This window comes from Peromyscus maniculatus, chromosome 2 (genome assembly GCF_049852395.1).
Source record: "Peromyscus maniculatus bairdii isolate BWxNUB_F1_BW_parent chromosome 2, HU_Pman_BW_mat_3.1, whole genome shotgun sequence".
Lineage (NCBI taxonomy): Eukaryota > Metazoa > Chordata > Mammalia > Rodentia > Cricetidae > Peromyscus > Peromyscus maniculatus.
In genome coordinates, this window is record NC_134853.1 from 140,202,596 (window position 1) to 140,227,484 (window position 24,889).

The 24,889-nt window shown below is 52.0% G+C and overlaps 1 protein-coding gene across 3 annotated transcripts in view; it reads left to right on the plus strand.

Annotated features, from left to right (window-relative positions):
• Positions 1-760: 760 nt before the first annotated feature.
• Positions 761-24,889, plus strand: part of Rims3 (regulating synaptic membrane exocytosis 3) — a 42,287-nt gene continuing 18,158 nt past the window's right edge. The window contains exons 1-3 of one of the 3 annotated variants that reach the window (XM_006987251.4): positions 761-1,082; positions 19,285-19,458; positions 24,427-24,674. In XM_006987251.4, the coding sequence (XP_006987313.1) occupies positions 24,458-24,674 (217 nt within the window). In that variant the 5' untranslated portion in view covers positions 761-1,082; positions 19,285-19,458; positions 24,427-24,457. Of the gene's footprint in view, positions 1,083-16,611; positions 16,730-19,284; positions 19,459-24,426; positions 24,675-24,889 lie in introns of those variants that run through there. The other 2 variants (XM_076564972.1, XM_016005800.3) reach the window with 2 other exon arrangements.

Here is a 24,889-nt window from a genome sequence, read left to right on the forward strand (position 1 = left end):
AAAACCTCAGGACAAAACCATACAAGTTAAAATCACTGCCACAGGTGGGGAGAGAGTTACCATGGGTCACAAGGACTGATAGATACTCTAGCCCCTTCCTTTAAGTCCAAAAGGACATTGGGAAGTCCTTTTAAAAAATACTTATTTTTAATTTGTGTGTGTGTGTGTGTGTGTACATGTGTGCTAGTGCCTGCAGTTGCCAGAAGAGGGCATCAGATCCCTTGGAGCTGGAGTTAAAGGTGGTTGTGAGTTGTCTGATGTGGGTGTTGGGAACTGAACTCTGATCCCCTTCAAGAGCAGTAGGCTCTCTTAACTGCTGATCTCTCTCTCTCTAGCACCAGAAAGTCTGCCACAGCAGGCACTTGAGCAAGTCCTTCCTCCTCTCTGAGCTTCCTTTTTTTTTTCTTTTTAAATACTGGTCTTTAGAATGGACTCTGTTTGTAAGTTGCTTAGCCTCATTCCTCACCATCTGACATTCCTGGATCTGGTTCAGAGTAGATAGGGGCACCTGGGAGGTACCGTCAAAGACAAAGAAGGGTGAGAGGAGTGGACAGGCAGAGGACAGGAGGGGCATCTTAGGCACAGGGAACTACTTTTGTGGCCCCAGCTTCTTAGAGGTTCACCCCTTCCAGGCCTACTCAGCATGGATAGTCCTAGAAGGTCCTGATTCCCAAGGCCCCGCCCACCATAAGACCACGCCCACCAGGCACCGCCCCGTTCGCTAACCCCTCCCACCAACCTGAGGCCCCGCCCCTGGCAGGGCCCTCTTCGCCTCCCGCCAGCCGTGGCTCTGGCTTTGCACCCGGCGGCGACTGAGAACTGTGGCGGCTGCGGAGCCAGCAGCGCAGGCGGGCGAAGCGGAGCTGTCCGGCCCGGTGGCGGGCGATGCCCCCGTGAGTCTCTGTCGCTGCCCGTCCCCGCCCCGCGTCCCTACCCCTTCGGAGTCCGCGCCCGCCGGGAGCCGGGCCGCGCCTACCGCCGGGTCCGCGGGGCGGGGTCCCGGGGCAGCACCTGCCTCGCCTTGCGGAGCCACTCCGCCAGCGGAGCCCCGCTCCCGGCGTGGACCCCGGCCCCACCTCGGGGTAAGTCAGCAGGCCTTGCGCGCCTGCGAGTGGGCGTGGGGAGGGGGCTGCGGTCAGGGGACCACGCCGGGGAGGGGGGTTCCGGCCGGCCGCCGAGCGCTACGTAGGGATGTGTGCCAGGTCTGGGGGGCGGGGGCCCGCGATGCGCACTACCTGGGATGACTGTGGGGCGGGGGCTGAGCCTGGGGAAGCCTGGAAAATGGGGTAGGAACCCCAGAATCTGGAGTACTTTGCTGACGCTCAGGGCTCACCTGGGGCCCTGGTCTCCAACAGCATTGCTTCGCATGGCAATTTTTTGGAAAGTGCTTAAAATCCCTCCTGGAAAGGCAGCCTGCCTTTCTCCCTCCTGCCTGTGCCCTGGTTGGGAAGCGGCCACTTTTTCCTCCCGACGTGACACCATTGTACCCAGAGAAAACACCCCCCTCCTCAGGAAAGGAGAGAGGTGGTGCTCACGCAGCCTCAGGGTGGGAAGAGGGGGCTTCTGGGAAGCTGGGGAAAAGTGGTCAGGGGAATGAAGGGTTGCCCAGGGCTTCAGAGAAGCTTGGCAAGACCCTTCATGGGCCATTCTGGCATCTTCTTGTTCGTTTGGGAGGATAGGTCCCCCTGGCTGGCCTCCTGGCTGCCTGGATTCCAGGCCCCTATCACCTTTGAACAACCCATCCTCAAGGAGTGGGTCTCCTCCTAGCGCCTCAGAAGCTCAGGAAGCGTTCATAGCCCTTGTGGTCCCAGGCTGAGGTGAGAAACGCTATACCTAAGGCCAGAGAAACAAGGGGCTCTAGCTGGCAATGCCACCACGGGCCTCCAGGGCTTGGGCCTGGGGGAATGGTTGTGTCCAGCCCTGTCTCTAAGGGTGAGGTCTGTCAGTGAGGACTCGGCTGCTGCTTTTCCTATTGCCCTGTTCTCTGCTGGTGATGATTTCTTACTTGGCTTTGGGGCCTGAATGGTGGAAAGAGGGTCTTCCCCTAAGGGGTTAACAAACCATTTCCACAGTTGCTTCCAGCCACCAATTAGTCCATAATCACAATCACGCAGCTGGCAACTGGCCCTACAGGCAAGTGAAGAGGGTAGCCTAATGGGGACAGTCTCTGGACAGGGGGCTGCTGGGGAGGGGTCCATACAACTTGTGCTTAAACCAGGTATTCAGGGACTCCCTAGAGTTCTGCAGACATCTGGCCATTTACAAGGGTTAAAGCCCAGCCAGAGCTGATTAAACTTGTCTTCAAACCCTGGCTCTGATACTTTCTGTCTTCAAACCCTGGCTCTGATACTTTCTGTCTTCAAACCCTGGCTCTGATACTTTCTGGCAATGTGATATTAAAGAAATCACTTGCCTTCTCTGAGCCTCTTCCAGCAAAACAGACCTACGTTTTAGGAGGGGTAAATACGGTGATAGGTTTGAGCAGCTTACCCCCGTGTCTAGCCCTCATCAGCTCAGGGACTAACTGCTGAACTAGAAGCAACACTGTGCCAAGTACTTGCTGGGGCAGGCGTGCTGGAGCCAGGAGCTGAGGACTCAGCAGGGACCTTGTTCCCTTCCTCCAGGGGATGCGGTCGGTGTTACCGTCTTAACTGTTCTCTCTCGCTCCTTGCCACTCATAGTATCTGGACATGGATTGGGTTTTACTCTTCGGAGCCCAGGCCTGACACTGCTGGCTCTCTGGGCCCCTCCTCTCCCTGAGCTGAGCTCTTTGGGGGGCTGTCAGGGGTCTGGGTGATGTCTGTCCATAGTCATAGTAGTAGCTGGCCCTTTAAGGAGTGAAGAAAACAATTATCAGGCTGGGCATTGCATCAGCTGGAGCCTGGAGGGTCCCAGGGGAGGGGGGGTAGGCTGGTGGTTGATTTCATTAGTGCCATGTGAGAACTCTCACCTGAGTGTGCCCCACTCCCCAGCTGAAACCTCCCTCCCCCACACAGGCAACAGCCACCCCGGGGCTCTCTGACCCTAGGAACCCTACTTTAGAAGGCTTTTCTATGTCCCCCGGTCTTGTCGTGAGTCCAGGCACAGGGGGTGTAGGGAAAGTGCCTCTCACACAGCCTTTTGCTGACTCTGGCGGTGGCTCTGCCCGCTAGCATTCTGCTGACTTGGGGGTGCAAGATTGTATCTCCTTCAGCAACATTTTGCTGAGAAGAAATACCCCCATATGTGTTTGGCTGACGTGGGGGTATTTCTTTCACAGTGGGTACAGATGACTTGGTCACTGGTCTCTTTTCATGATGGGGCTGTGTTCCACAGAGATGTCTGTGACCGGACATAGGTGCTCCATGGGCTGGGATGTGCTCTGTGGGTGAGATGGATTGGTTGTGAGCAGTGAGTCACAAGGCTGTGGGGTCAGTGGCAGAGAGGAGACAAGGTACTGGGGTATCAGACAGTGCACGGTTCATGTCCTACACCTGTGATGATTACTACAGGTGTCCATCTCGACTCCTTTGCCTTTGTTGGCTCTAGAAAGCAGGAGTGATTGTCAGGCGTGGTGTTTCCTGCCTGTATACCTTGCACTTGGGAAGGCAGAGTCAGTAGAATTATTGCAAGCCTAGTCTACATAGCAAGTTCCAGGCCAGTCAGAGTACAGGATGAGACCTTATTTCAAAAACCCAAGCCCAAACCAGGTATCCTTTGTATCCAAACTGGCCCACCTGCCTAGAAGGTGCTGCTGATTAAGTGTGGTACTGGCATATGCAGGCAGCCTAGGGCAGGTGGGACCTTCTCTGATGATTCTCATCCCTTGCAAGTTTGGACTCCTCACACTTTGAGCTCAAGATAGCCGAATAAAAGCTGAATGTGATAGTATACTCTGTAATCCCAGTTGATGGCAAGTAGTAGATCAGGAACTCAAGGCTAGCCTGAGCTATATAACAAGTTTGAGGCTAGCCTGGGCTCCATGAGACCCTGTCTCAAAAACAAAACAGAAACCCAAGACACCATTCAAGGCCATTGCATGAGAAACAAGAAAAGGGGGCAGGCGAGGAGTGGGAGCAGGGAGGGAGGGTCCTCTTGCCTCTGTTGCAGGAGGGCAGTCAGTCACTGAGTACCACTGGTACAGCAAGCTCTGGGAACCGTGGATCCCGCTCTCTAGGAGGGTCATGGTCTAGAGCAGGTGATTACATATGTGACGTGTGTTGAAAGTAAGGGTTCACAGACCTATCACTGCAGGTTGCTCCCCTACCTTCTGGGGTTCAGGAAGGGCTTCCAGAGAGAGTGACCTCTTAGCCGAGACATGGAGGATGCCAAGTAGTCAAGGAGGCAGAGAAGCAAGGAGGACAAGGGAGAGAACAGTGTTTAGGGCCCCTGGTGGCATGGGAACATCCTGGTGATATAGCTGAGGGGTATGTGGCAGGCTAGGGGACAGCCAAGCTCCACAACCCTGGGTTAGCCATATACCAGAGATGTGAAGGCTTATTCTGAAGCCAGTGGCAACCCCTAAAAGGTTTTAAGGAGAGGAGACAGGATCAGACTTCCAGGTATGTGTGCTGCGGCCTGTGGGCCACAAGGGAGCCTCCTTAGGAGTGACCTTTTGCCCTCTCTTAGCCCTTCCCTTGAGGAGCAGCAGAGATGGTACCCAGGGAGACCTTGTTTATGTGGCTCTTCTCAGGAGGAGGCGGCTTCAGATCCCTCTCTGTGGGCTAAGCCACATCTCAGCCCTGTTGACTGAGCTCTGCCTTTGGGGCCAGGTTTTCCCAGCCTCTGGGGGAGCCAGAGGGCCGAGATGTAGAGCGTTGATACTAGCCAGTTCTGTGTTCAAATCCTAACTCGGCAGTTCATGAGCAGAGCATGCCCGTGTCTAAACTGGAATGTCGTCAACTATAAAATGGGAAGACGAAAGGGAAATTCTAGCTGGAGATTGTAAGGCCCTATACCAGGTGGCCTTTTTCCTACCTCATGTGAGGGCTAGCACGGGAGGCTGGCTCCAAGTAGGGGCAGAACCCTGTGCTTAGTGGGACTCCACGCTTTAATTTTCCGCCGCCACTGTCTGGAAAGAATTGTTTTGAACAAGGGCCTGGGCTTTCATTTAGCACGGGGCTTTTCGTATTATCTAGTTCATAATCCAGAGAGAGGGGACAGTCTTGAAAATAGCTCCTGAGCGGGAGGCCATCAAAGGTGGGGGCCCTGATTTTCTGTCCAAAGGTGAATGGGGCATTAGTCACAGAAAGGCTTAGGTGGTGTTTACCCTAGGGTTTCTCTGCTAAGCACTTTACAAACTCATTTTCACCAGTGAGGGGAAGATGATCATCGTCTCCATGGTATAGATGAGGGAAGTGAGGTTATTTGACCACAGCCCCACAGTCATCAAGAGAAAGACCCGAGATTCAAAGACAGGGTGACCGGTAGCAAGACAGCAGGCATGGGCTGGGCAGTCTTCATGTAGGTGAGGGGCTGCCTGAGCTGAGCCTGGGAGAACTTGGCATTCATTCATTCACTCACTCACTCACTCACTCACTCGCTCGCTCGCTCGCTCGCTCAACTCACAGGATCTTAACTGTGTAGCTCTGGCTTGCCTGGTTGCAACTTTGAGCTTGTGGCAATTCTCCTGTCTCAGCTCCTTAAGCATTGGAATTAAAGACATGCAGTGTCATGCTTGGAAGGGAGAACTTGGCTTTGCTCAGAGGGATGTAGGATACAGGGAAAGGAAAAGCTTTTATCTGGGCACAGTCTAAACCCAGGGTATGCTCCTTGGCTGGGAGAGGGAGATTCAAGGCCAGATGCCTTCAGGGTCTGAAGGAGGATAAGCTTTGGCTTCGTGCTTCTGACTGTCCAAGCCCAGAATCTCTGGCCACTCTGCCCCTAGGTCCTGCTGTTGCCATGGCTCCTCAGAGTTAAACTGACCCCTCTTCTCCCTGCACCGCCCCCTTGCCCATCCTCCCCAGGTCATCTCACTTACTATTCTGAATTTAGTTATCTCTTTTGGGTTCAGTACCAGTATCGGTCCTATGCTTCCTAGACACAGCCTTAGGATCAAACCCAGGTCCCTAGCTCCACCCACCTGCACCTGCTCTGCTTCCAGGGTCCCTGGCTTGTCTCTATCACCGTCACCATCACCCACCCACTTGCTCAAGCTGGAAGCTGGAAATTCTCCTGGACACCTCCCTGCCTTCGCCCCCACAGCCTACAGCCAAGCCTAGTAAGCCTTCTTCTCCAGCATTCCTCTCTGGGGTCAGGTCTGTGGCCCCTCTTCCTGCCTACACCCCACTCCAGAACACGACTATCTGTCATCCAGACACCCTCGACAGCCTTGCCCCGGACCCCTTACGCTCCCATGTGTGTGCATCTCATTTTGTAGATGTAGCCAGCACGATCTTCTAAAGATAAATGTTTGGTTGTGTCATTTCCCTGCTTAAAACTTCCAGGACTTCTTAGAATAAAATCCAGATTTACTGACGCAGTCTCCAAGGCCCTGTGTCATCTGGGCCTTACCTCCCTATTACATCATCTTCTACCATTCTTTCTTACCCCCCCCCCCCCCCCCGCAACTGCAGGACATTTACGCGCTGTCCCTGATGCACACCCCCTCCTGGGAGCCCTGCTGACTCCTCCTGTTCCTAGACACCAACCCAAGTGTCATGTCAGCAGAGAAGTCTAAAAGCCAAGAGCTAAATACTCCACTTCCATAGGACCCCCTCCTCCTCCTCCTCTTCCTCTTCCTGTGTATGTGGTGTGGTTCATGCATACGAGTGTAACGGTACACATATCCATGAGCACAATGTCTTCCTCTATCTACTCCCTTCCTTGTTGCCTTGACATATGGTCTCTCACTGAACCAGAAGCTCATGGCCTTGGCTCTAGGCTGGCAGGCTAGCACGATTCTCCCGTTTCTGTCCCCTCATCCTGAATTAAAACACACACACACACACACACACACACACAGTCTTACCTGACTTTTCACATGGGTGCTGGGATTCAAACTCAGGTCTTCGTGATTACACAGGAACTCCTTAGACCCAACCCCAGCCCCAGGACCTTGTACTTCTTCATGGTGCTTGGTACCCTTTACTTTCTTCCCATCATCTCTTTTCTGACCTGAGAGTTCAGTGGGTCTGGAACCTGTGTTGCCTAGCCCTGGCACATAGTAGGCGTACAGTGCATCAAAGAGCAGGTACCTCATCCTGCAGCATCCTCAGTGGCCTCCCTGCCTCCAGGCCTGCCTTTTTCAGCCTTTTTCTCCACACATCCCCAGAGCGATCTTTCCAAAACATAGGACTGACCCCGTCACCCTCTGCTACTTAAAATACTTCAATAGCTCCCCGGTCGCTGACAGGAAGAGGCTTCAGCTTCTTAGCATGGTATTCAAAGCTCTTTATGATCTGTACCCGGCTCCCTGTCCATCCGCAGCTCTCCTGCTTCCGCAGCACGCTTTGAACACCTGGCAGTTCCTGCAGCAGGCCGGGCTGTTTGGTGCCTCTGTGTACCTACACGTGTTCTTCCCCCTGCTTGCAATGCCTCGCCCACCCCTCGCCTGCTTCTGGAGAATGTCTCGCACTCTTTAAAAGCATCTCGGGCCCCCTACCCTCGCTGTGAAACTTAGGTAGGAGCCTTCGCCCATCCAGGATGGATAGCCCACCCCGCCCTTGCCATATCAGCGCCAACTCTGCATCTCTCCCTCGGGAGGTTCATCTCTTTCTCTCCGGCCCCCAGCTCCAGTCTTAATCAGGAAAGTCCAGGCAAAGCAGCTTCTTCAGTAATAAAGGTGTGTTAGGAGGAAGGTTTGTTACAGGGAACAGGCCTGTGGGGACACGGGGGTAGAAGAGGACTAGTCTAGGGAGGCAGCACCTGGAAGGCCAGAGAATTTGAATCTTCATTCTCTGCACCCTGCTGGAAGCCTTTGCCTATCTGTCCCCTCTGACAGGATTCTGGTATTGTGACCCCGGATTCCAGCCACATTCAGAACTCCCATCTAGGACTTGGCAGATCTAAGCCCAAATTCCCAGGAGAAGATCTGATTGGCTCTGAGGGAATCAGGTGCCACCCTGGGCAACACACCTATAACCTGCTGGGAAGGATCACAAAGTCAGACATGAACATGGCTACTGGAACCTACCTTGGGTGTGTGTGTTGGGGGGGGGTGTCACTGTTAGCCGGACAAGTGCTTCAGAAGACATCTGCTCAGTATTTAAGGTGCCAGGTGGAGCAGGGAGGTAGGCAAAGTGCCAGCCTTCCATGCAGACAGCTCCTGGAGAAAGGGGGCCTGGAACTGTGACTTAAAGGGGACTCTTTCTAGGGTAATAGTGCCAGGACAGGCACTGAAGACCTTGTCTACTGTCATTCAGGACCCAAGTAGAGAGAGACCGGGTGGGATGATGAGTTTCTCCACTTTTCTTTAGAATGAGGTGAGGGAGGCTGATCGGTCAGAGCTGCATTCCACCACATTCCCCCTGCAGTGCCAGAGATTAATTCCAAGGCGTTACACATGCTAAACAATCCCTCACCCACCAGACTGCATCCTTAGTCTTGGGATTTTTAAGACACCGTCTCACCATTTAGCTCAATCTGGCTTCACACTCACGTTTGTCCTGCTGCTGCTTCCCGGATGCTAGGACAGCAGGTATTGAACCACCACACCAACCAGAATTGTCTTCCCCCTCAATCATGCTCATCCTTTAAGGCTGAGATCATCAGTGATAGCACATGCCTGTAATTGCAGCACTCGGGAGGCAGAGGCAGGTGGATAGCTGTGAGTTTGAGGTCAGCCTGGTCTACAGAGTGAGTTCCAGAAAAAGGGCTACATAAAAAAAAAAACCCTGTCCAGCTGGGCGGTGGTGGCGCATGCCTTTAATCCCAGCACTCGGGAGGCAGAGGCAGGCGGATCTCTGTGAGTTAGAGGCCAGCCTGGTCTCCAAAGCGAGTTCCAGGAAAGGCACAAAGCTACACAGAGAAACCCTGTCTCAAAAAACCAAAAAAAAAAAAAACCAAAAAAAACAAAACAAAACAAAAAAAAAAAAAAAAACCTTCATTTCCTTTCCTCAGGAAAGAACCATCTCATGCCTATCTCAGCAGCCAGTCATTCTTGACCTGTGTTGATTCTGTTCTTGCTTCCCTAGTAATAAACCCTTTTTGCCTCTGTACGAGGCACCAGGCATGTGATTCCATTTAATCCTTGACTTAAAGATGCGCTATTATTTTGCCCATTTTAAAGACATGGAAACTGAGGTTCAGAGAGGTGGTGTTGATAACCCAGAAACATACAATGGTGTAACTCCAGAATAAAACTTTTCATATTGGCTACTTACTCACCTGCCTATTTGCTCTTTGGGGCTATGAGAGTCTTATAAGCATATGCCAGGTAACCAGTCTTCTGCCTTCCCCACTGTCCAACCCAGGATCACCCAGAGTGAGGGCTCCTGACTGTGGGATACCTGCCATCTGTGTGGAAGTCAATCTCCTCCTAGTGGATCTCCCTAATAGAGCTGTGTAACTGTGGGCAAATCTCTTGACCTATCTGGGCCTTTTCTCATCTCAAAGATGAAGATTACAAGCCCTGCTGTGAGTTTCAGATTAGATGGACTATATAAACAATTGTAGGACTATATAAACAATTGTAAATAGGAAACAAATCCTGAGCAATTCCTTTTTTAAAATGTATATTTATTTGTGTGTGTGTGTGTGCGTGTGTGTGCGCATGCATGTACATGTGGGCATGCCATAACACACATGTAGAGGTCAAAGGACTACTCTAGGAAGTTCTCTCTGTCTTCCACCATATGGGTCCTGGGGATCAAACTCAGGTCACCCGGCTTGGTGGCAGGTACCTTTACCTGCTGAGCCATCTCATCAGCTTGAGTGGGAGGCAAGGTGGGTGGGCTCCCCTGGAATGACACCTTCCAGGACCCCAGATGGTGCTCAGGGCCTTCCAGATCTGCCATGGCGCAACATCAACTTACATAGTGAGAACTTTGGTTTCTTCTCAACTCTAGCAAGTCCGGGGTCACCCCAGGGAGGACAAGTTTGTATAGTTATGAATGTCTTTCAAAACTTCCAACTCCTCCCTGCTGCCTCTCTACAGAGATCTCAGACTGGGCTGAGCACTGTGGTTAGCAACTCCATGTGCTGAACTGTAATAGTAGAGCTTTGCTTTGTTTTGTTTGTTTGTTTGTTTGTTTGTTTGTTTGAGACAGGGTCTCACACTCTCCTAGGCCGATCTAGAACTTACTATGAAACTCGGGCTGGCCTCAAACTTCTGGCAGTTATGCTGTCTCAGCCTCTCCAGGGCTGGAGCTACAGTGTGAACTGCCGAGTCTGTAAAATGACATCTATTTCTTTTGAGTGGGCATGTGGGTGAGCGGGCACACACCACTGTGTATGAGTGGGAATCAGAGGACAATTTGTGGGAGTCGATTCTCCTCCACCCACCATGTGGGTCCCAGAAATTGCACTTCAGTCATCAGGGCTGGAGGCACTGAACCGGCTCACCAGCTTATGACTTTGTTGTTTTACTGTGCTTACTTTTACAGTCTTTTTCTATTTATTAAAAGTGATATTGACATTCTGTTTATAGTAGCAAGAGAATTGCTATTTAAAATAGTTCACTTAAGTTTTGAAAGTGTCAGTCTAAAGAAAATAGTGTACAGGAGACTGGAATTTGGCAGAAGTCATCAATGTGGCTCACTAATGTGTGGACAATCCAAAAATCATGGCGGGGGATGTCAGAGATGTACCCTATACCCACCTAATCTTGAAGTTGCCTCTTCATCTACCTAAAAAATTAAAGTTTCTCCCTGCTATATTGGCCTGCTCTCCTTTGCCGATTCTATGCTCAGGCTCTCCTCTTTTTCCTCCCCCCCCCCTTCCTCCCTTTCTTTCATTTGGTGGTGCTGAGGATCAGACACAGGGCCTCACAGCCTGTGTTTCTCACTCAGCCACCAGCCATGGCTTGGGCTGGTCTTTGTTTTGTTTTGTTTTGCTTTGAGACTCTTGCAAACAGGAGAATTTGTGTGTGGTCCCCTCAACCTGTTGGAGAGGGGCTGTTGGTGTCGAGATGTCTGGATGGAGGCAAGAGATGCTCTCACTCCAGGCCAGGACTTGAGATGTAGTGTGGAAGGACAGGACCTCAGACCTGATGGTCCTCCTGTCTTCATACACAACACAGACTTCAGAGCTCCCTAGAAGCCTGGGGCCCCAGGTGGCCCAAGGCTTTGGGAGTTGTGGGTAAGGGAAGCAGTCCTTGGAGCTTTGTGTCCTAGAGCTTGGGGCCCTAGAACAACAGAGCTAAGGGGCTTTGGACTCTCTAGGGTCCCCGTTTCCCAACTCCCTCCTCTAGCCATCTCTTCGTGCCTCTGTTTGTCCCTAAGGCCTGGGCAGCAGCTACCAGGAAGCCTCAGAGGCTAGGTTTCTCCACAGGGCTCAAATCCAGAGCAGACATGGCAGAAAAAGAGGAAAGGAGAGAGATCTGTTTGTCTCCTGCATAGTCACATTCACAGCGCGTACACATTGCCCTGGGCACCAGGAAATTAGGAGCCTGGGCAGAGTGTGGGTGTGTGCCGTGTATCCATAGTGAAAGAGGGTCACTGCCAAGACATATCATGTGTGTATGTTAATATAGTGTGTCTGCAGCTCACTGACCCCTCATGTGATATGTCTCAGGTTCTCTGAGGGAGTTTTCATGAAGCATTTGAGTGTGTGTGTGTGTGTGTGTGTGTGTGTGTGTGTGTGTGTGTGTGTGTGTGTGTGTTGGACAGATCTCATGTGTGCAATGTATATGTGGGTCTGTGGTCATTGCATCTCTGTAATGTGTATCTGTTCATGTTTGTGCACTGTGCATGCTCGCACTTCATGCCTGAGTGTCCTGTTCAGGTAACTTGTGCACTGGGTGTGGTTGTGCTCGATGTCTGTGGATGTGGCCTTCTTTGTAGCAGTGTGTCTCTAGTTCTGGGCGAAGGTGTATCACTAGCCTGGAAGAGACCTAGGGATGAAGGAATAGATGCCATTCCTGTCTGTGTCCAGGTCAGCTGAAGCTGTGCTGGATATGAAAGGAAGGTCCCCTGGGTGGGCAGTGGGCACAGCAGCGGCGCCTTCCGGCTTGGCTCAGGGCTGGTAATTGGAGCCCCTTCCCTTCATGAAAGATTGATTCGCCTGGAAGGCAGCCCTGACCAGGGGAGGGGCCGGCAGGCGTGAGCACCGGCCGCTGTCCTTGGTGCTATGGATGCTGCCGGGCTGAGTCCTGGTGCTCAAGCGAGAGGCTCTGAGCCTAACACCATTAACAGGTCCCCACTCTCAGGCTGAGTTTACCTGTCCCTGTCCGGACAGCCTGAGAGTTTCTTCACTCCATCTAGGAAGGGGCAGCAGGGGAAGCAGGTGGGTGTCTTAACTGAAATCCAGTATCTCAGGGCTGGGGTGACCAAAAAGCTCTGGTTTTGCCTGGGTTGGTCCTAGTTTACAAATTTGTCTACAGTCCTCACAGGTTTGTTAGTAGTGCTCCTACTCACTCTCACAGGGGTCCTGGTGGATAATAAATGATGTTCTTACCTGCTGTAAGACTGATCCAAAGACCTATTCCCCTGTATCTCTGCTCTGCCTGGGAGTTCTGTAGCCATGTGGTGTGCTTTACATGTGTTTGGGGTGCAGTAATTGTTCTTCCTGTACTGGGCTGAGCTGGACTAAATGTTTGGGAGCCCCATGGACTTTGGGATCCTACTGCAGCCCAGGCCTTCACCTGGAGTATCCAGACCCTTCTCACCTATCTAAATTCTACCTTTCCTACCTGATATGTTGGTACCAGAGAGTCAGGTGAGTTTGAAACCAGCCTGGTCTACATAGCAAGAGCCTATCCATCCAATCAATCCATCAATTAGTGCTTCTCTTTTTGTTTGTTTTGTTTTGGGTTTTTTTTTTTTTTTTGAGACAGGGTTTCTCTGTGTAGCTTTGGTGCCTATCCTGGATCTTGCTCTGTAGACCAGGCTGGCCTCAAACTTACAGAGATCCGCCTGGCTCTGCCTCCTGAGTGCTGGGGTGAAAGGCTGGGATTAAACTGGCTTGTGCTCATTTTTATCCATTGGCTTCTCCTGCTTCTGAGGAAGACCTCCCTCTGGTCCACAGTGAGGTGGTATGTGACTGTCCATCTGTATTCTCATGGCATCCTCTCTTAGGGTCATCGTCTTCTTTTTTTTTTAGACAAGGATTCACAGCCAAGTGTGGTGGCGCATGTCTTTAATCCCAGAGTACTCAGGAGGCAGAGGCAGGCAGATCTCCGAGTTCTAGGCCACTCCTGATTTACAGGGCAAGTTCCAGGGCACCCAGAGATACAGAGAAACCTTGTCTCGACAAAACAAAACAGAACAAGCAAATAACAACAAAAAAGAGACAAGGGCTCTGCAGCCCAGATTAGCCTTGAACTCATGGAGTTCCTTGAGCCTCAGGCTCCCAACTGTTGGAATTACAGGCCTGAAACACCATGCCCAGCTTCTCCTCTTCCAGCTGCCCATTCTCCCCTCTGTAAGCCCCTTTCTCCTGCCTGTCACTGTGGGTGTTACACCTCTTGCCCTGGGCTCACCTATACCCTCCTCTGAATGTCCCACTTCTTTCTACATCTCTCTTCTTCTCTGGGAACACACCCATTCCTGCCCACTCCTGTAGGTCTCCCGAGCTCAGCAGATCTGCTTCCTGCCCAGTGGCTCCACCCATAAACTGCAGTGTCCTTTAGATTCCTTGTGACTAACATGGGTACTCATTTTCCCCCTTGGCCAGGTTTGTCTTCAAGGGCCCCTCAGGCTCTGTTGATGGCATCGCCCATTCCTATCCTCCTTATAAATCAGCTTGGATTCCATTTACTCCCTTCTCCCCAATTTGTCTCTTCATCCCCTCTAGGGACTCCCAAACCACGTCCCTTCGCTCTTCCTACATGCAGGGCAGCTGTGCAGCCCTTCCAACATGTATGGAGCAGCCGTTCCAACCTCCATCAGCTTGCTTCTGATTTGCACGCAGAACTGGATTGATCTCTGGAAAGCACCATGCCTAAACCTTGTTAGATTTCACTCCTGCAGGATTAAAGACATGCTTCTTAGCTCTGCAGTCAGGGACTCTTGTTGATGGCCTGTAACCTCTCTCTCCAGTCCCCTCTTCCACAGCTGCACTTGTCTTCTGCTCCTCTGCCATGCTCTGTTCGTGAACCTCTGAACAGGCCTGTTCTGGGGACCTCCCTAGTGGTCCCCACTGCTTCCCCATCCAGTGGCCTCTATCCCCCCATTCCCACCTGTCTCCTGCTCAGCTCCACTCTGTACTTCTTCCTGATGCCTTCTCTGGTGTCCCACAGCCTACAGTGTTCTTTCTTTTTACATAACAGAGTGTTTTCCCTTGGCATCTCGCATCCATGAGTGGTCCGTGGGCCAGCAGCAAGGGCATCATTTGGGAGCTGGTGGAAAACAGACCGACAGACAGACAAACAGCCAGAATCTCAGGCTCCACCTGGGAGCCCGAGGGTCAGAATTGCACTTCAGCATGGTCCCTAGGTGGTTTGTGGCCACATCTGAGTTGGAGGAGTGCTGGTCGGTGTGTTCACTATGTACCCTGCTTGTTTGGGTGTACAGCCTTTTGCCAGGATGTGGGAGATAATCTGAGATGCCAAGTTTAGCACCATCAGGTGATGGCTGCCATGTTGGCCAGATTCCACAGTCTATGGTGGAGGAGTGGATAGTGGAGATGGCCAAGAAGATTGTATACCCTTCCCACCTCCTGGGCCCCAGAGCTCAGACTCTGTAACTCCAGTGCGGAAAGCGCTCTGGAAACCCAAGGAGGAATCAATTAATCAATAGAAAGCAGTCGTCAAGCATGTAGCAGAGTTTGTCCCTGCTCACAGAACACACACGGTGGAAATGTCTGTTATTTTAGCATATGTTTTGGAAAGGAAAATATTTATTTTTTTCCCTTTATTATAGCATTAATACAGTTTCTAAAGTAGTAGCTTTAGAAAACACAATATGTCACATGAAGAAAATAAAACTGACTCATGGTTCCTCTCTCCATTGGTGTTCATTTGGTACTTTTGGTTGCCATTCATTCTTTCAACAAATATTTACAGAGCCCTGCTACATTGCCAGACCCATGCCAGGTACCAGGGATTTAGGGTGAAGAACACAGTTCCTATTTTTAAGCAGCTCACAGCCTGGGGCTGGGTGTGGGAGACAGGCACTGCACAAGTTACAAACGGCAGTTTGTTCATGTCCCAGAGCTGCTGGGAAAAAGGACCACAAAGGAGGTGGCTCGGAGCAGTCTGAATCTGTTCTCCCAAAGCTCTGGAGGTTGGAAGTTTGAAATCAAGGTGTCTGGAAGGATTGATTCCTGTGCGACCCTCGGCAGTCCTCCGCAGTCCTCCGCAGTCCTCGGTAGTCCTGGGCAGTCCTCCGCAGTCCTCGGCAGTCTTCGGCTTGGTGCTCCAGTCTGGACTTGCACACCATCTTCCCTTTTCTCTAGTCAGTGCTCTCTTCCTGAAGGGACACTAATTGGAGTAGGGACAGCCCCCACCCCCCACCCTTTCAGGATGACTTTAATCACATTTGCAAAGGTCACATTTTCAATGAAGGCCACACTGTAGATACAGGGTATCAGGACTTTACCCCATAATACTCTGTCGTACAGAGTTCTGGGGGAGCGAGAGAGGAGACTTTCTTTGCCCAGGCAGATTGCTAGGAAATGACCTTCAGAGGGGGACTGAGAAGAGATGAAGTCAGGGAGGCAGAGGTGGAGGGATAGACAAGCATTCAGTCCTGGGAGCATGGCGGTAGGGGCAAGCTGTAGAAGAGCGTTCCAGGAAGACAGGAGACACCGTGGCACTTGTGAGGAATGGAAAAGATGGGGAAGAAGCCAGGATATTGTGGAACCAAGGGGAGAAAGTCAGGGATTGGGGGCCAGGTGAAGGAAAGGAGGTGGTAAGTGTCACACGGGGGGGGGGGGGGGGGGGCGCTTCATCCTGGGTAAAGACCATCTCTCCCTGGGACTGATCATCCTGGAGCTTGGGTTTCTCTAAGTCGCTGGTTCTGAGGGAATACACAGAGCCATGTCTTCAGGAGTCTCTGGCTGGGAGAAGAAACGTGTTAGCTCTGTACTCAGAAGAAAGCAGGAGCTGGGCCTTGCGTCCCATAAGCCTTCTCTGCACAGGAGACAGGGCTCCTCTAGCCCAGAGTCTGCTGGACTGAGGGAATGCTGAGTCTGGGACATTGGCCGGGATGTGATCACAGCACCTGCATTACTGTGAGGGCTGTGACCCAGACTGTGGGAGAAGACAGAGCTCTCGGGAACATATTTTCAGTGCTCTTCTCTTGTCAGGGACTGTCTGGAGCCTGGTGCCTTCCTTCATAGGACCCAGCCTAACTGGGTCTCAGCTCATCCCTTACCACACCCTTCGAGGGTTGTTCCTTCCCTTCGTGTGATGGGAGAGGGCCCACCTTGCCCAAAGCTGCTGTAGCCGCCTCGCCTGGGCTGGGTGGGCCAGCCTGGGTGGAGAAGTGGGTCAGCTGGTAGCCATGGTGACAGCAGCTGCTCCCTGCCAGCCTTCCCATCTCTTCACCACAAACCTCACCGGAGGAGCTTCTTTGTATGGTCCAGCAGAGATGGGAGCCAAGAGGATGGGGCTGGGGTGTGGAGTGTGTGAGTGTGTCTGTGTTCCAGCTCACACAAGGGCCTGCTCCAAGCCTGTGTGTGAGCCCCAGCCTAGGGAGCCAGGCTCCAGGTAAGACTCATCTCGCTTTCCTGCCAATGGGAGCAAAGGGTCTTTGCTGTTGCTCCTCTGGCTGGGCAGGGCCAACGAGAGGAGACATTTGCATGTGACTGTGTAGAGCTGTGTACACAGGAGTCTGAAAGTCTGTGTGGCCGCATCTGTGTGTCTTTGTGTGGGTGAGCATGTGCATATCTGTGAACTCATGTGCTTGTGTCTTTAAAATGTGGGTAGCAGCTTTGTGGGTCTGTATGATATGATCACATTTGAAATTATGGGCTTTCTCCTCTGTGTCTGTCTGTCTGTCTGTGTCTGTCTGTCTCTCTCTCTCTCTCTCTCTCTCTCTCTCTCTCTCTCTCTCTCTGTGTGTGTGTGTGTGTGTGTGTGTGTGTGTGTGTGTGTGTTGGGGGTATTGTCTGCAAAGATAAGGTCTCCACATTAGGAGACTAGGTGAGACATCATGCTCCGCTCCCCACACTGGCAGCCTGTGCTTTCTTGGCCTAGCCTGCCTCCTTCACCACATACCAATGCCTGCCACCCTCTCAGCTCTGCCTAAGTAGAGGAAGAAGGGGCTAGACTTAAGGGTCTCCACCGGGGATTGAGGCAGGGTTCTCGGGTGCCAGACCCAGCATCCAGCCAGGGCTCCAGCGTGGTGCGGAGGCAGCCTTCCCAGCTACCCACCATCACAATTGAGAGGTGCATTCGTACCCCACACACCTAGAGCGGTGGTGGTGCATGGACCTCCCCCTGAACAGGCTGCTCACAGTGGGCAGGAGCTGATGCCTGGGAAAGTGTTTTCCTCATACCAGGCACCATCATTCACAGTAAGTAGGTAATTGTCTAACTGGGCAGTGAGCACGTACGGATCTTGTTTTGTAATCTTTTACCTAACACTCCTAATGCACACGTGGTCATCCCAGTTTAGAGAAGAGGAGCCATGTGCTGGGGGTTGGGAGAGAAGCCTTCTAACTCTGCTCAGGAGTGGAAGGCCTGGATGTCACACGGCCCAGCTCCGGAGCACATGCTTTTTTTTTTTTCTTCCCTCTGTGCATCTGTTCCTGTTGACCCAAATGATCCATAGTCAGCTGGAAAAGCTGAGTAGGTAGGTCCAGGTGGCCATCAGACTCTTCTTTTTTTGTTGATTTTTTGTTGTTGTTGTTTTTTGTTTGTTTGTTTGTTTGTTTGTTGAGACAAAGTTTCTCTGTGTAGTCCTGGCTGTCTTGGAACTAGCTCTGTAGACCAGGCTGGCCTCGAACTCACAGAGATCCATCTGCCTCTGCCTCCCATATGCTAGGATTAAAGGCGTGCACTACCACCACCACCACCACCACCACCACCACCACCACCACCACCACCACCACCACCACCAGCAGCAGCTCCAGCAGCCTCTTAGAGCAGAAGAGATGGAAGTTAAGAGACTCCGGGTCACTTTCTCAGAGTTAGCGCCTCCTACCCTGACGGCTGGGCAGTGGTTCTCAACCTGTGGGTCTCAACCCCTTTCACAGGGGTCACTGAAAACCACTGGAAAACACAGATATTTACTTTATGATTCATAACTGTAGCAAATTTACAGTTATGAAGTATCAACAAAAATAATCTTATGGTTGGGGGTCACCACAACATAGGGAACCACATTAAAGGGCCACAGCATTAGGGAGGTTGAGGACCACTGGTCTAGGGGAGACCCACAGAGCAGATAGAGGAAGAGAGGATGGGGCCCAGAGCGCCTGAGCATTCTGGCCTGGGTGAGCCCTTCATGTATTAGAGAATGTTGTTTGTTTTGCTTCAATACAGGTATAGTGGCACATACCTGCCATCCTGCACTTTGGAGGTAGAGATAGGAGGATCAGGAGGTCAAGATTATCCTCAACTGGACTGGGGAAATGGCTCAGCGGTTAAGAGCACTGGCTGTTCTTCCAGAGGTCCTGAGTTCAATTCCCAGCAACACATGGTGGCTCACAACCATCTGTAATGAGATCTGGTGCCCTCTTCTGGCCTGCAGGCACACATGCAGGCAGAACACTGTATACATGATAAATAAATCTTTAAAAAAAAAAAAAAAAGATTATCCTCAACTATATAATGAGCTAGAGGTCAGCCTGGGCTACTTGAGACCACGTCTCTAATTAAGCTTTTTTTTTTCCTTCTCCTTCTGGGCCTGGGGATGGACTTCAGAGTCTGCCTGCACATGCTAGGCTGACATCCACTCCTAAGATACACATTCCCATCCTTTAAAAAAAAAAAAAATCTTAAAGCTGCTGGGCTTCAGCAGTTTGACATTGAAGTACCTAAAGGCAGATTAGGGACCAGGAGTTTTAAAGGAGGAAACAGTAGCACCCACACACCTTCGATCCCAGCCCTCAGGAGGCAGAGGCAGGCAGAGCTCTGAGTTCAAGGCCTGGACCAACCAAAACAAAAAAAGGAGGAAACAAAATTCTGAAAATTGGACTTTCTCAGTGTCCCACAGCTGTCCCCAAAACCTGTGGTTTTTTTCCCCCAGCAGCTGCTAGAATTCCCTGGAGACAGAGATCTTAACTCACTTTCTTTTGTGCTCAATTCTTGCCTTGCAGACCCTGTCATCCCATTTCCTCCTCCTGGAAGCCTGCCCTGATTGCCTTTCTCTCCTTTCCTGAAAACTGGTATCGGTGTGGACGTGGGGCATCGTGCAGATGCTCTAGGGCTGGGCTGTGAAGAAGGCAGAGCCCCCTGTGATGCGGAACACTACACTCAGATTCATCAGCTCGGTGAGCTTCTCTTTCCTCTAGGTGGGAGGGAGGAGAAGAGGGAGGGCGCCCTGACCGGATGGGATGGGAACCTGGGGTTTAGAAGACTAGGGTTGGCTTGTAGCCTTGGGTGTCTCTCTTTTCCAATCTCCGCCTCTGTAGTTGAAAGGCAGGAGTAGGGAGGATGTGTCAGTTTGGACTCAGGAGCTGCCTCTCCTGAGCTGGCGCCGGAGCACTGTTGAGGGGCGCCTGAGGTCGGTCTGGCCTCTGGGAACAAGTGATGCTGCTGTAGGCAGATGATGGAGAAAGGTGGATGAGCCTCATTCACTTGCTGGCCTCTCCAGCCTCAGAGTGCAGGCACCCCTGGGATGAGGTCCTTGTAAGAGTGGGTGGCTAAGTTCATCTTGGGCTTTGGGGTCCTTCACTGACTGCCAAGAAAAGCTGCTTGGCTTGTCAGTCACATAGTCCAAGGGACGGAAGGCTGTGGAGGGGCTTGGCAGGGCCTTGAGACCTGCCCCAGGAATTGTAGCGTCCCTAGGGTAGCAAGACCCCAGGTAGAGGGTCCCCTCCGAGGGCAGAAAAGGAAACACCAGGCCCATCCCTGGGTGTCTCCCAAGGACACGTCGGAATCATTTCCTCTGCCCCTGTGTAGTGGGTGGGAGTCAGCACAGAGCCCTGCCAAGTGAGGGTTCTGTAACTCAGGGCATCACAAGAGGATCACTACCTTGATGTGTCAGGAACTGGTCAGGGAAAGGGTCCTGCTCGAGCAGGGCAATGTGATGTGACCTTCCCGGAAAGGACATTATGTCGTTCACTCGGCAATCATTTGAGTCCTCAGTATGTGGCATGCTGTGTTCCGGGTTCTCACTCTCTCATGTCTCTGCTACCTCCCCTTCCACGTCCCTGTGATCTGACGGCTCTGGGCTGCTGTGCACTGAACTTCCTTCCTCTGGGGCTCAGTGTGATTGATCCCTGTGCCTCTGGCATCCCTGCAGAGAGGACTTAGAGACATGGTTATTGTTGTTGTCCTCTGCCCATCATCCCCCCCTTGTTTTGCAACCGGGTCTGATGTAAACCAGGCTGGCTCTGAACTCATTATGTAACCAAGGATGACCTTGAACTTCGGCCCTACTGTCTCTACTCCCCCAGTGCTGCGGTTACAGGTGTGCCAGCTAGACAAGCACCCTACTGGCTGAGTTATAACTCAGCCCCAAGAATCCCAGTTCTGAGCCTTCCACCAAAGCATATGGTCTCAGACTCAGCTCCCTGGACAAAAGGACTTTTCCAGAGCACCGAATTTGACCCCTTCCATTTAACACAAAGACGAGGAAACCAAGACCCAGAAAAGAACACAGGAGGAATCAACTTATGTTCTGATCCACATCCCGATACCCAAGCCTCCCAGGTTTCTGTGCCCAGGACCTCAGGCCTACTGCTTCGGGTCTGGCTCCTCCTACCTTCTTGGGGAGTGGCCTGCAGGCTGGGGTCACCCAAGCACTCCTCAGTCTTCAGGTACTTGAAGATGAGAGCATGGCTCAATATGGTACAAAGTCCTGGATGTCAGTCCGCTTGTCAGTCTGTTTATTATTCATGAGGAAACATGAGCTCCCAAGTTGGCAGGGTCTGGAATTCTGTCCCTTCTCACCCCTCAAGTGTCCTGGAGGCTCACCAGGGAACTATGTGCTTTTCTAGCTGTGGTCTAGGGTTTCTCCCCTTAAATGCTCTCACCAGCTTGGGGAAGTTGGGTCACAAAGGGTTTTCTTATCATAGATACTTGCCTTGCAGTTTTCTCAAAGAACCCAGAGACTCAGGGTGGCGCCTGCCCTGGAGGCGTAGGCCCTCACCTTTGGATGAGGTCTGGACTGAGGGGTAGGGGCTACCGAGCATGTAGGCCTCTTTGTAGATGCCGGAGACCTGGGTTGGAAGCCAAGCCTTGCCACTTCCTAGCTGAGTAGGACAAGCCGGTCTTCTGCTTCCCTGAGACTTGCTGTTCTCATCTGCCCTGAAGAGATAATGAGGCACCTCTCGGAACTACTGTAGCGGGCCAATTAGACTCACGCTGTGGCAGATTCACACCATCAGATAAGCCCTGTCCCATCTTCCACCAGAAGACTGTACAGATACCCCCAAACCCTCGCAGACTGGCACAAGAAATGGAAATTAAACAGGAGAGATCATCACAGGCCACAGGGACTTTCCATTAGCTCTGAGGTTGGTGGAGGATGGAGAAATACAACCCTAGACTCTGCACCACCACCAGGGGGAAGCAGCCCAGAGCCCCAAAGAAGGCAGAAGGAGGCCTTGACTCACCCCCTCTATTCAGCCTCAGTCCACACTGGTCTAGCAGGAGCCACACTGACAGGACGAGTGGCCGTTCTCAGCAGTGTGGGGACTGTGTCTTCCTTGGCAGCCGGAAAAAAAGCCACCCCTTTCCACCTTCACTTCCTCTTCCCATCTCCTACATCCTTTTCAAAAGTCAGACTCCCTCAAGCAAAACGTCCTGATCCCGGGGATGCACAGCTAGCCCAGGAGAAGACTGGGTGCCAACATAGAACAAAGGGGTGCAGAGGATGAAGGGGTGGTTTTCTGACTATGCCTGAGCAGAGCCAGCTGGTGCGGCCTTGGACCTAACAGCCAAGCCATAGCACGCTGTAGCTGGAGACGACGGTTCTGGGGCTGGAGAGAGGGGCCAGTGCTTCAAGGACGTGCTGTGTAGACATGAGGGCTGCGTTTCAGATCCCCAGCTGGGGTCTAGCCAAGTGACTGAGCTCCACGCACAGTAAGAGACCCTGTCTTAGAAAACAAGGCAGAGACTGATGATTGAGGGAGACTCCGGACATCAGCCTGTGGCCTCCACACATGCAAACACACAGAGACCCCGCCTCTGTGTAAGACAGGGCCGCCGACGCCGGCCATCCCCTCCCCCAGAGCGTCCTCGGAGCTCTCTGTCCTCTTCCCTGGCTCTTATCGTAACCACCATTAAATATTTAATGGTGTAATTAGTTATTTACTGTCTGTCTCCCCTCCTGGACTGGAGGTCTTGGGAGGGCAGGACCAAGTGGACCTGGCTCACTGCTGCATCCCTGGCACTCAGCCCTGGCCTTGGAATTTTAGGAAATTAAACATTTGTTGAATGCAGTTAATGAGGACAGTAAATTTTTATACTTTGGAAAGGGATTTGGCAATATAATCCAAGAATTTTTTTTTTTTTTTAAATCCCTAATATCAGGCAGAATGCTTTTAGATATAACGGAGAACACTGATTCACACTGGCTTAAGCAATAGAAAACACATTCTTTGTGAACTGAATACCAGAGAAAAGCAGGCTCCAGGTATGGCCCAGTGTTCTCCATGCTGTGTGCTATGGTCCTCAGCATCACTGGCCTCGGCCTGCATTTGGGCTGTAGCAGGAGGGGCATGGATTGGGAGGTAGAGACCTGCTCCCTCCGCCACTCACTCCTAAGGTGAGCTGTTTGAGCATTGGTCAGATGCCCTGCTCCCGAACAAATGACTTGCTGAGGAGAAAGCCATTCACCAGTGACCTTAAGCTAATCCGTGTCTGCCTCAGAAACGAGACAGGGTAGCACCTGGCCAAAACCATTGTCTGCCAGCCAGCTGGGGAGAGGGGATGGCGGCTAGGAATTTGGGATACTCCCGTCATTCTCACCCCCCCCCCCCCCGTCACCCGCCAATCCGTTTCTAAGGAAATCATAACCAGTCCAGAAAGATGTTCATCTCAGTGTTTGCTTGTTTTGAGACAGGATCTCAGGTGGCCGAATCTGGTGACCTTGAACTCCTGATCCTCCTGCCTCCACCTCCCAAGTGCTGGAGTCACAGGCGTGAAGCGCCACGCCTGGCTTCAGTGTTTTTAAAAGAGAGGAGCGAGAAACTTGGATCAGATTCAGGAGGTAACTGCATTGAAATATTTAAGTCAATTATGTGCCGTCTGTACAAGGGACGATTACAGTGGCATTAAAACGTTTATCCAAAGTGTTAATGACATTGGGAAATGCTACGATGTGATGTTGGATGAAAAATCCCAGAATTTAAAATCATATTTACGGTATGAGTCCAATTATTTTTTAAAAGCACAGAACAGAGCTGGGTTAGATGTTGACAGTGAGGTCTGTCTGAAGTATAGGGGACTGTGATTTTCGACTTCACATTAGGCTTTTCTGGGCCAGCTCCTTCTGCCCCTCTCCGCACAGACTTCTGTTCCTGCTCTTGTCACTCACTGTGAGCCCGACCTGCCTTGGCATTGTCCTTTACATTTTATGCACAGTCCCTAATTTAATCCTTAAAGCCATCCTGTGGAGTACAAAGGCTTCGATGGCTTTGTTGTTGTTGTTTTGCTAAGGCATTTGTGGAGACTCCAACATGTCTGGTCACACAGTTACCCAGCTAGTGGATGGAAGCCTTTGGAGTTCCACCCCAAGCCTGTCTCGACTGCCAAACGAAGTCGTCTGCTGCTTGTCCAGAGCCAGGCTCTAAAAGTTCCATTTTTGTTCTCTAGGGGTTTCGTTGTCTTATTTGGTATATTACAATTTTTAAATTACATTTATTTATTTAGTGGGGGGGGGGTAGTGCGCATGTGCCACAGTTTGTGTGGGAAGGTTAGAGGTCAGCTTTTGGCAGTTGAGATCCCCGGGACTATGTGAGTTCCAGGAGGAGAACTGAGGTCAGGCTTGGCAGCAAGCACCTTACCCTCAGAGCCAGGTCCCAGGCCTTGCTTCTGATTGTTGCAAGGCTGGGAGGGGGGGTTGAGGGGTTGGGGTGGGTTCACATCCCAGGCCTCATACGCACAGGCCAAGTGACGGTGCCCACGTTTTATTGACTCAGACTTGGAGATTTATTATTCGTTCATTTCATCCTTACCACCTCAGAGAGACCTAGTGAATGGCCCAAAGTCACACAGCTAGGAAGTGGTGGAGTATCAGGAGAGTCACAGGGATGTGATGTGGACCACCCTCTTCTCCCGCTCACCTTCAGAACTGCCTGAAGCCCTGCCGCCCTGAGGACCATGTTTAACGGGGAGCCTGGTCCAGCCTCAGCTGGGGCCTCTAGGAACGTGGTACGGAGCTCCAGCATCAGCGGCGAGATCTGCGGGTCCCAGCAAGCTGGGGGTGGCCCCGGGACCACCACAGCCAAGAAACGACGCAGCAGCCTGGGGGCCAAGATGGTGGCTATCGTCGGCCTGACCCAGTGGAGCAAAAGCACGCTGCAGCTCCCCCAGCCTGGTGAGGGGTGTGGGCACCAGGAAGGGGGGAAGGGGGCGGCGAGGAGGAGGGGAGTGGGGTGTTGTTGAGTCCAGTAGATGCACACTTTGTGTGGGTGCTTTATGGGCGGGTGTGCGTGACATTCTGTAGTCCTCACTGGCAGGCAGGGACAAACCAGAGGGACAGTCAGGTGCTCCAGACTGCACAGCTTCGGGTGGTGGAGTCCAGACTCAAGC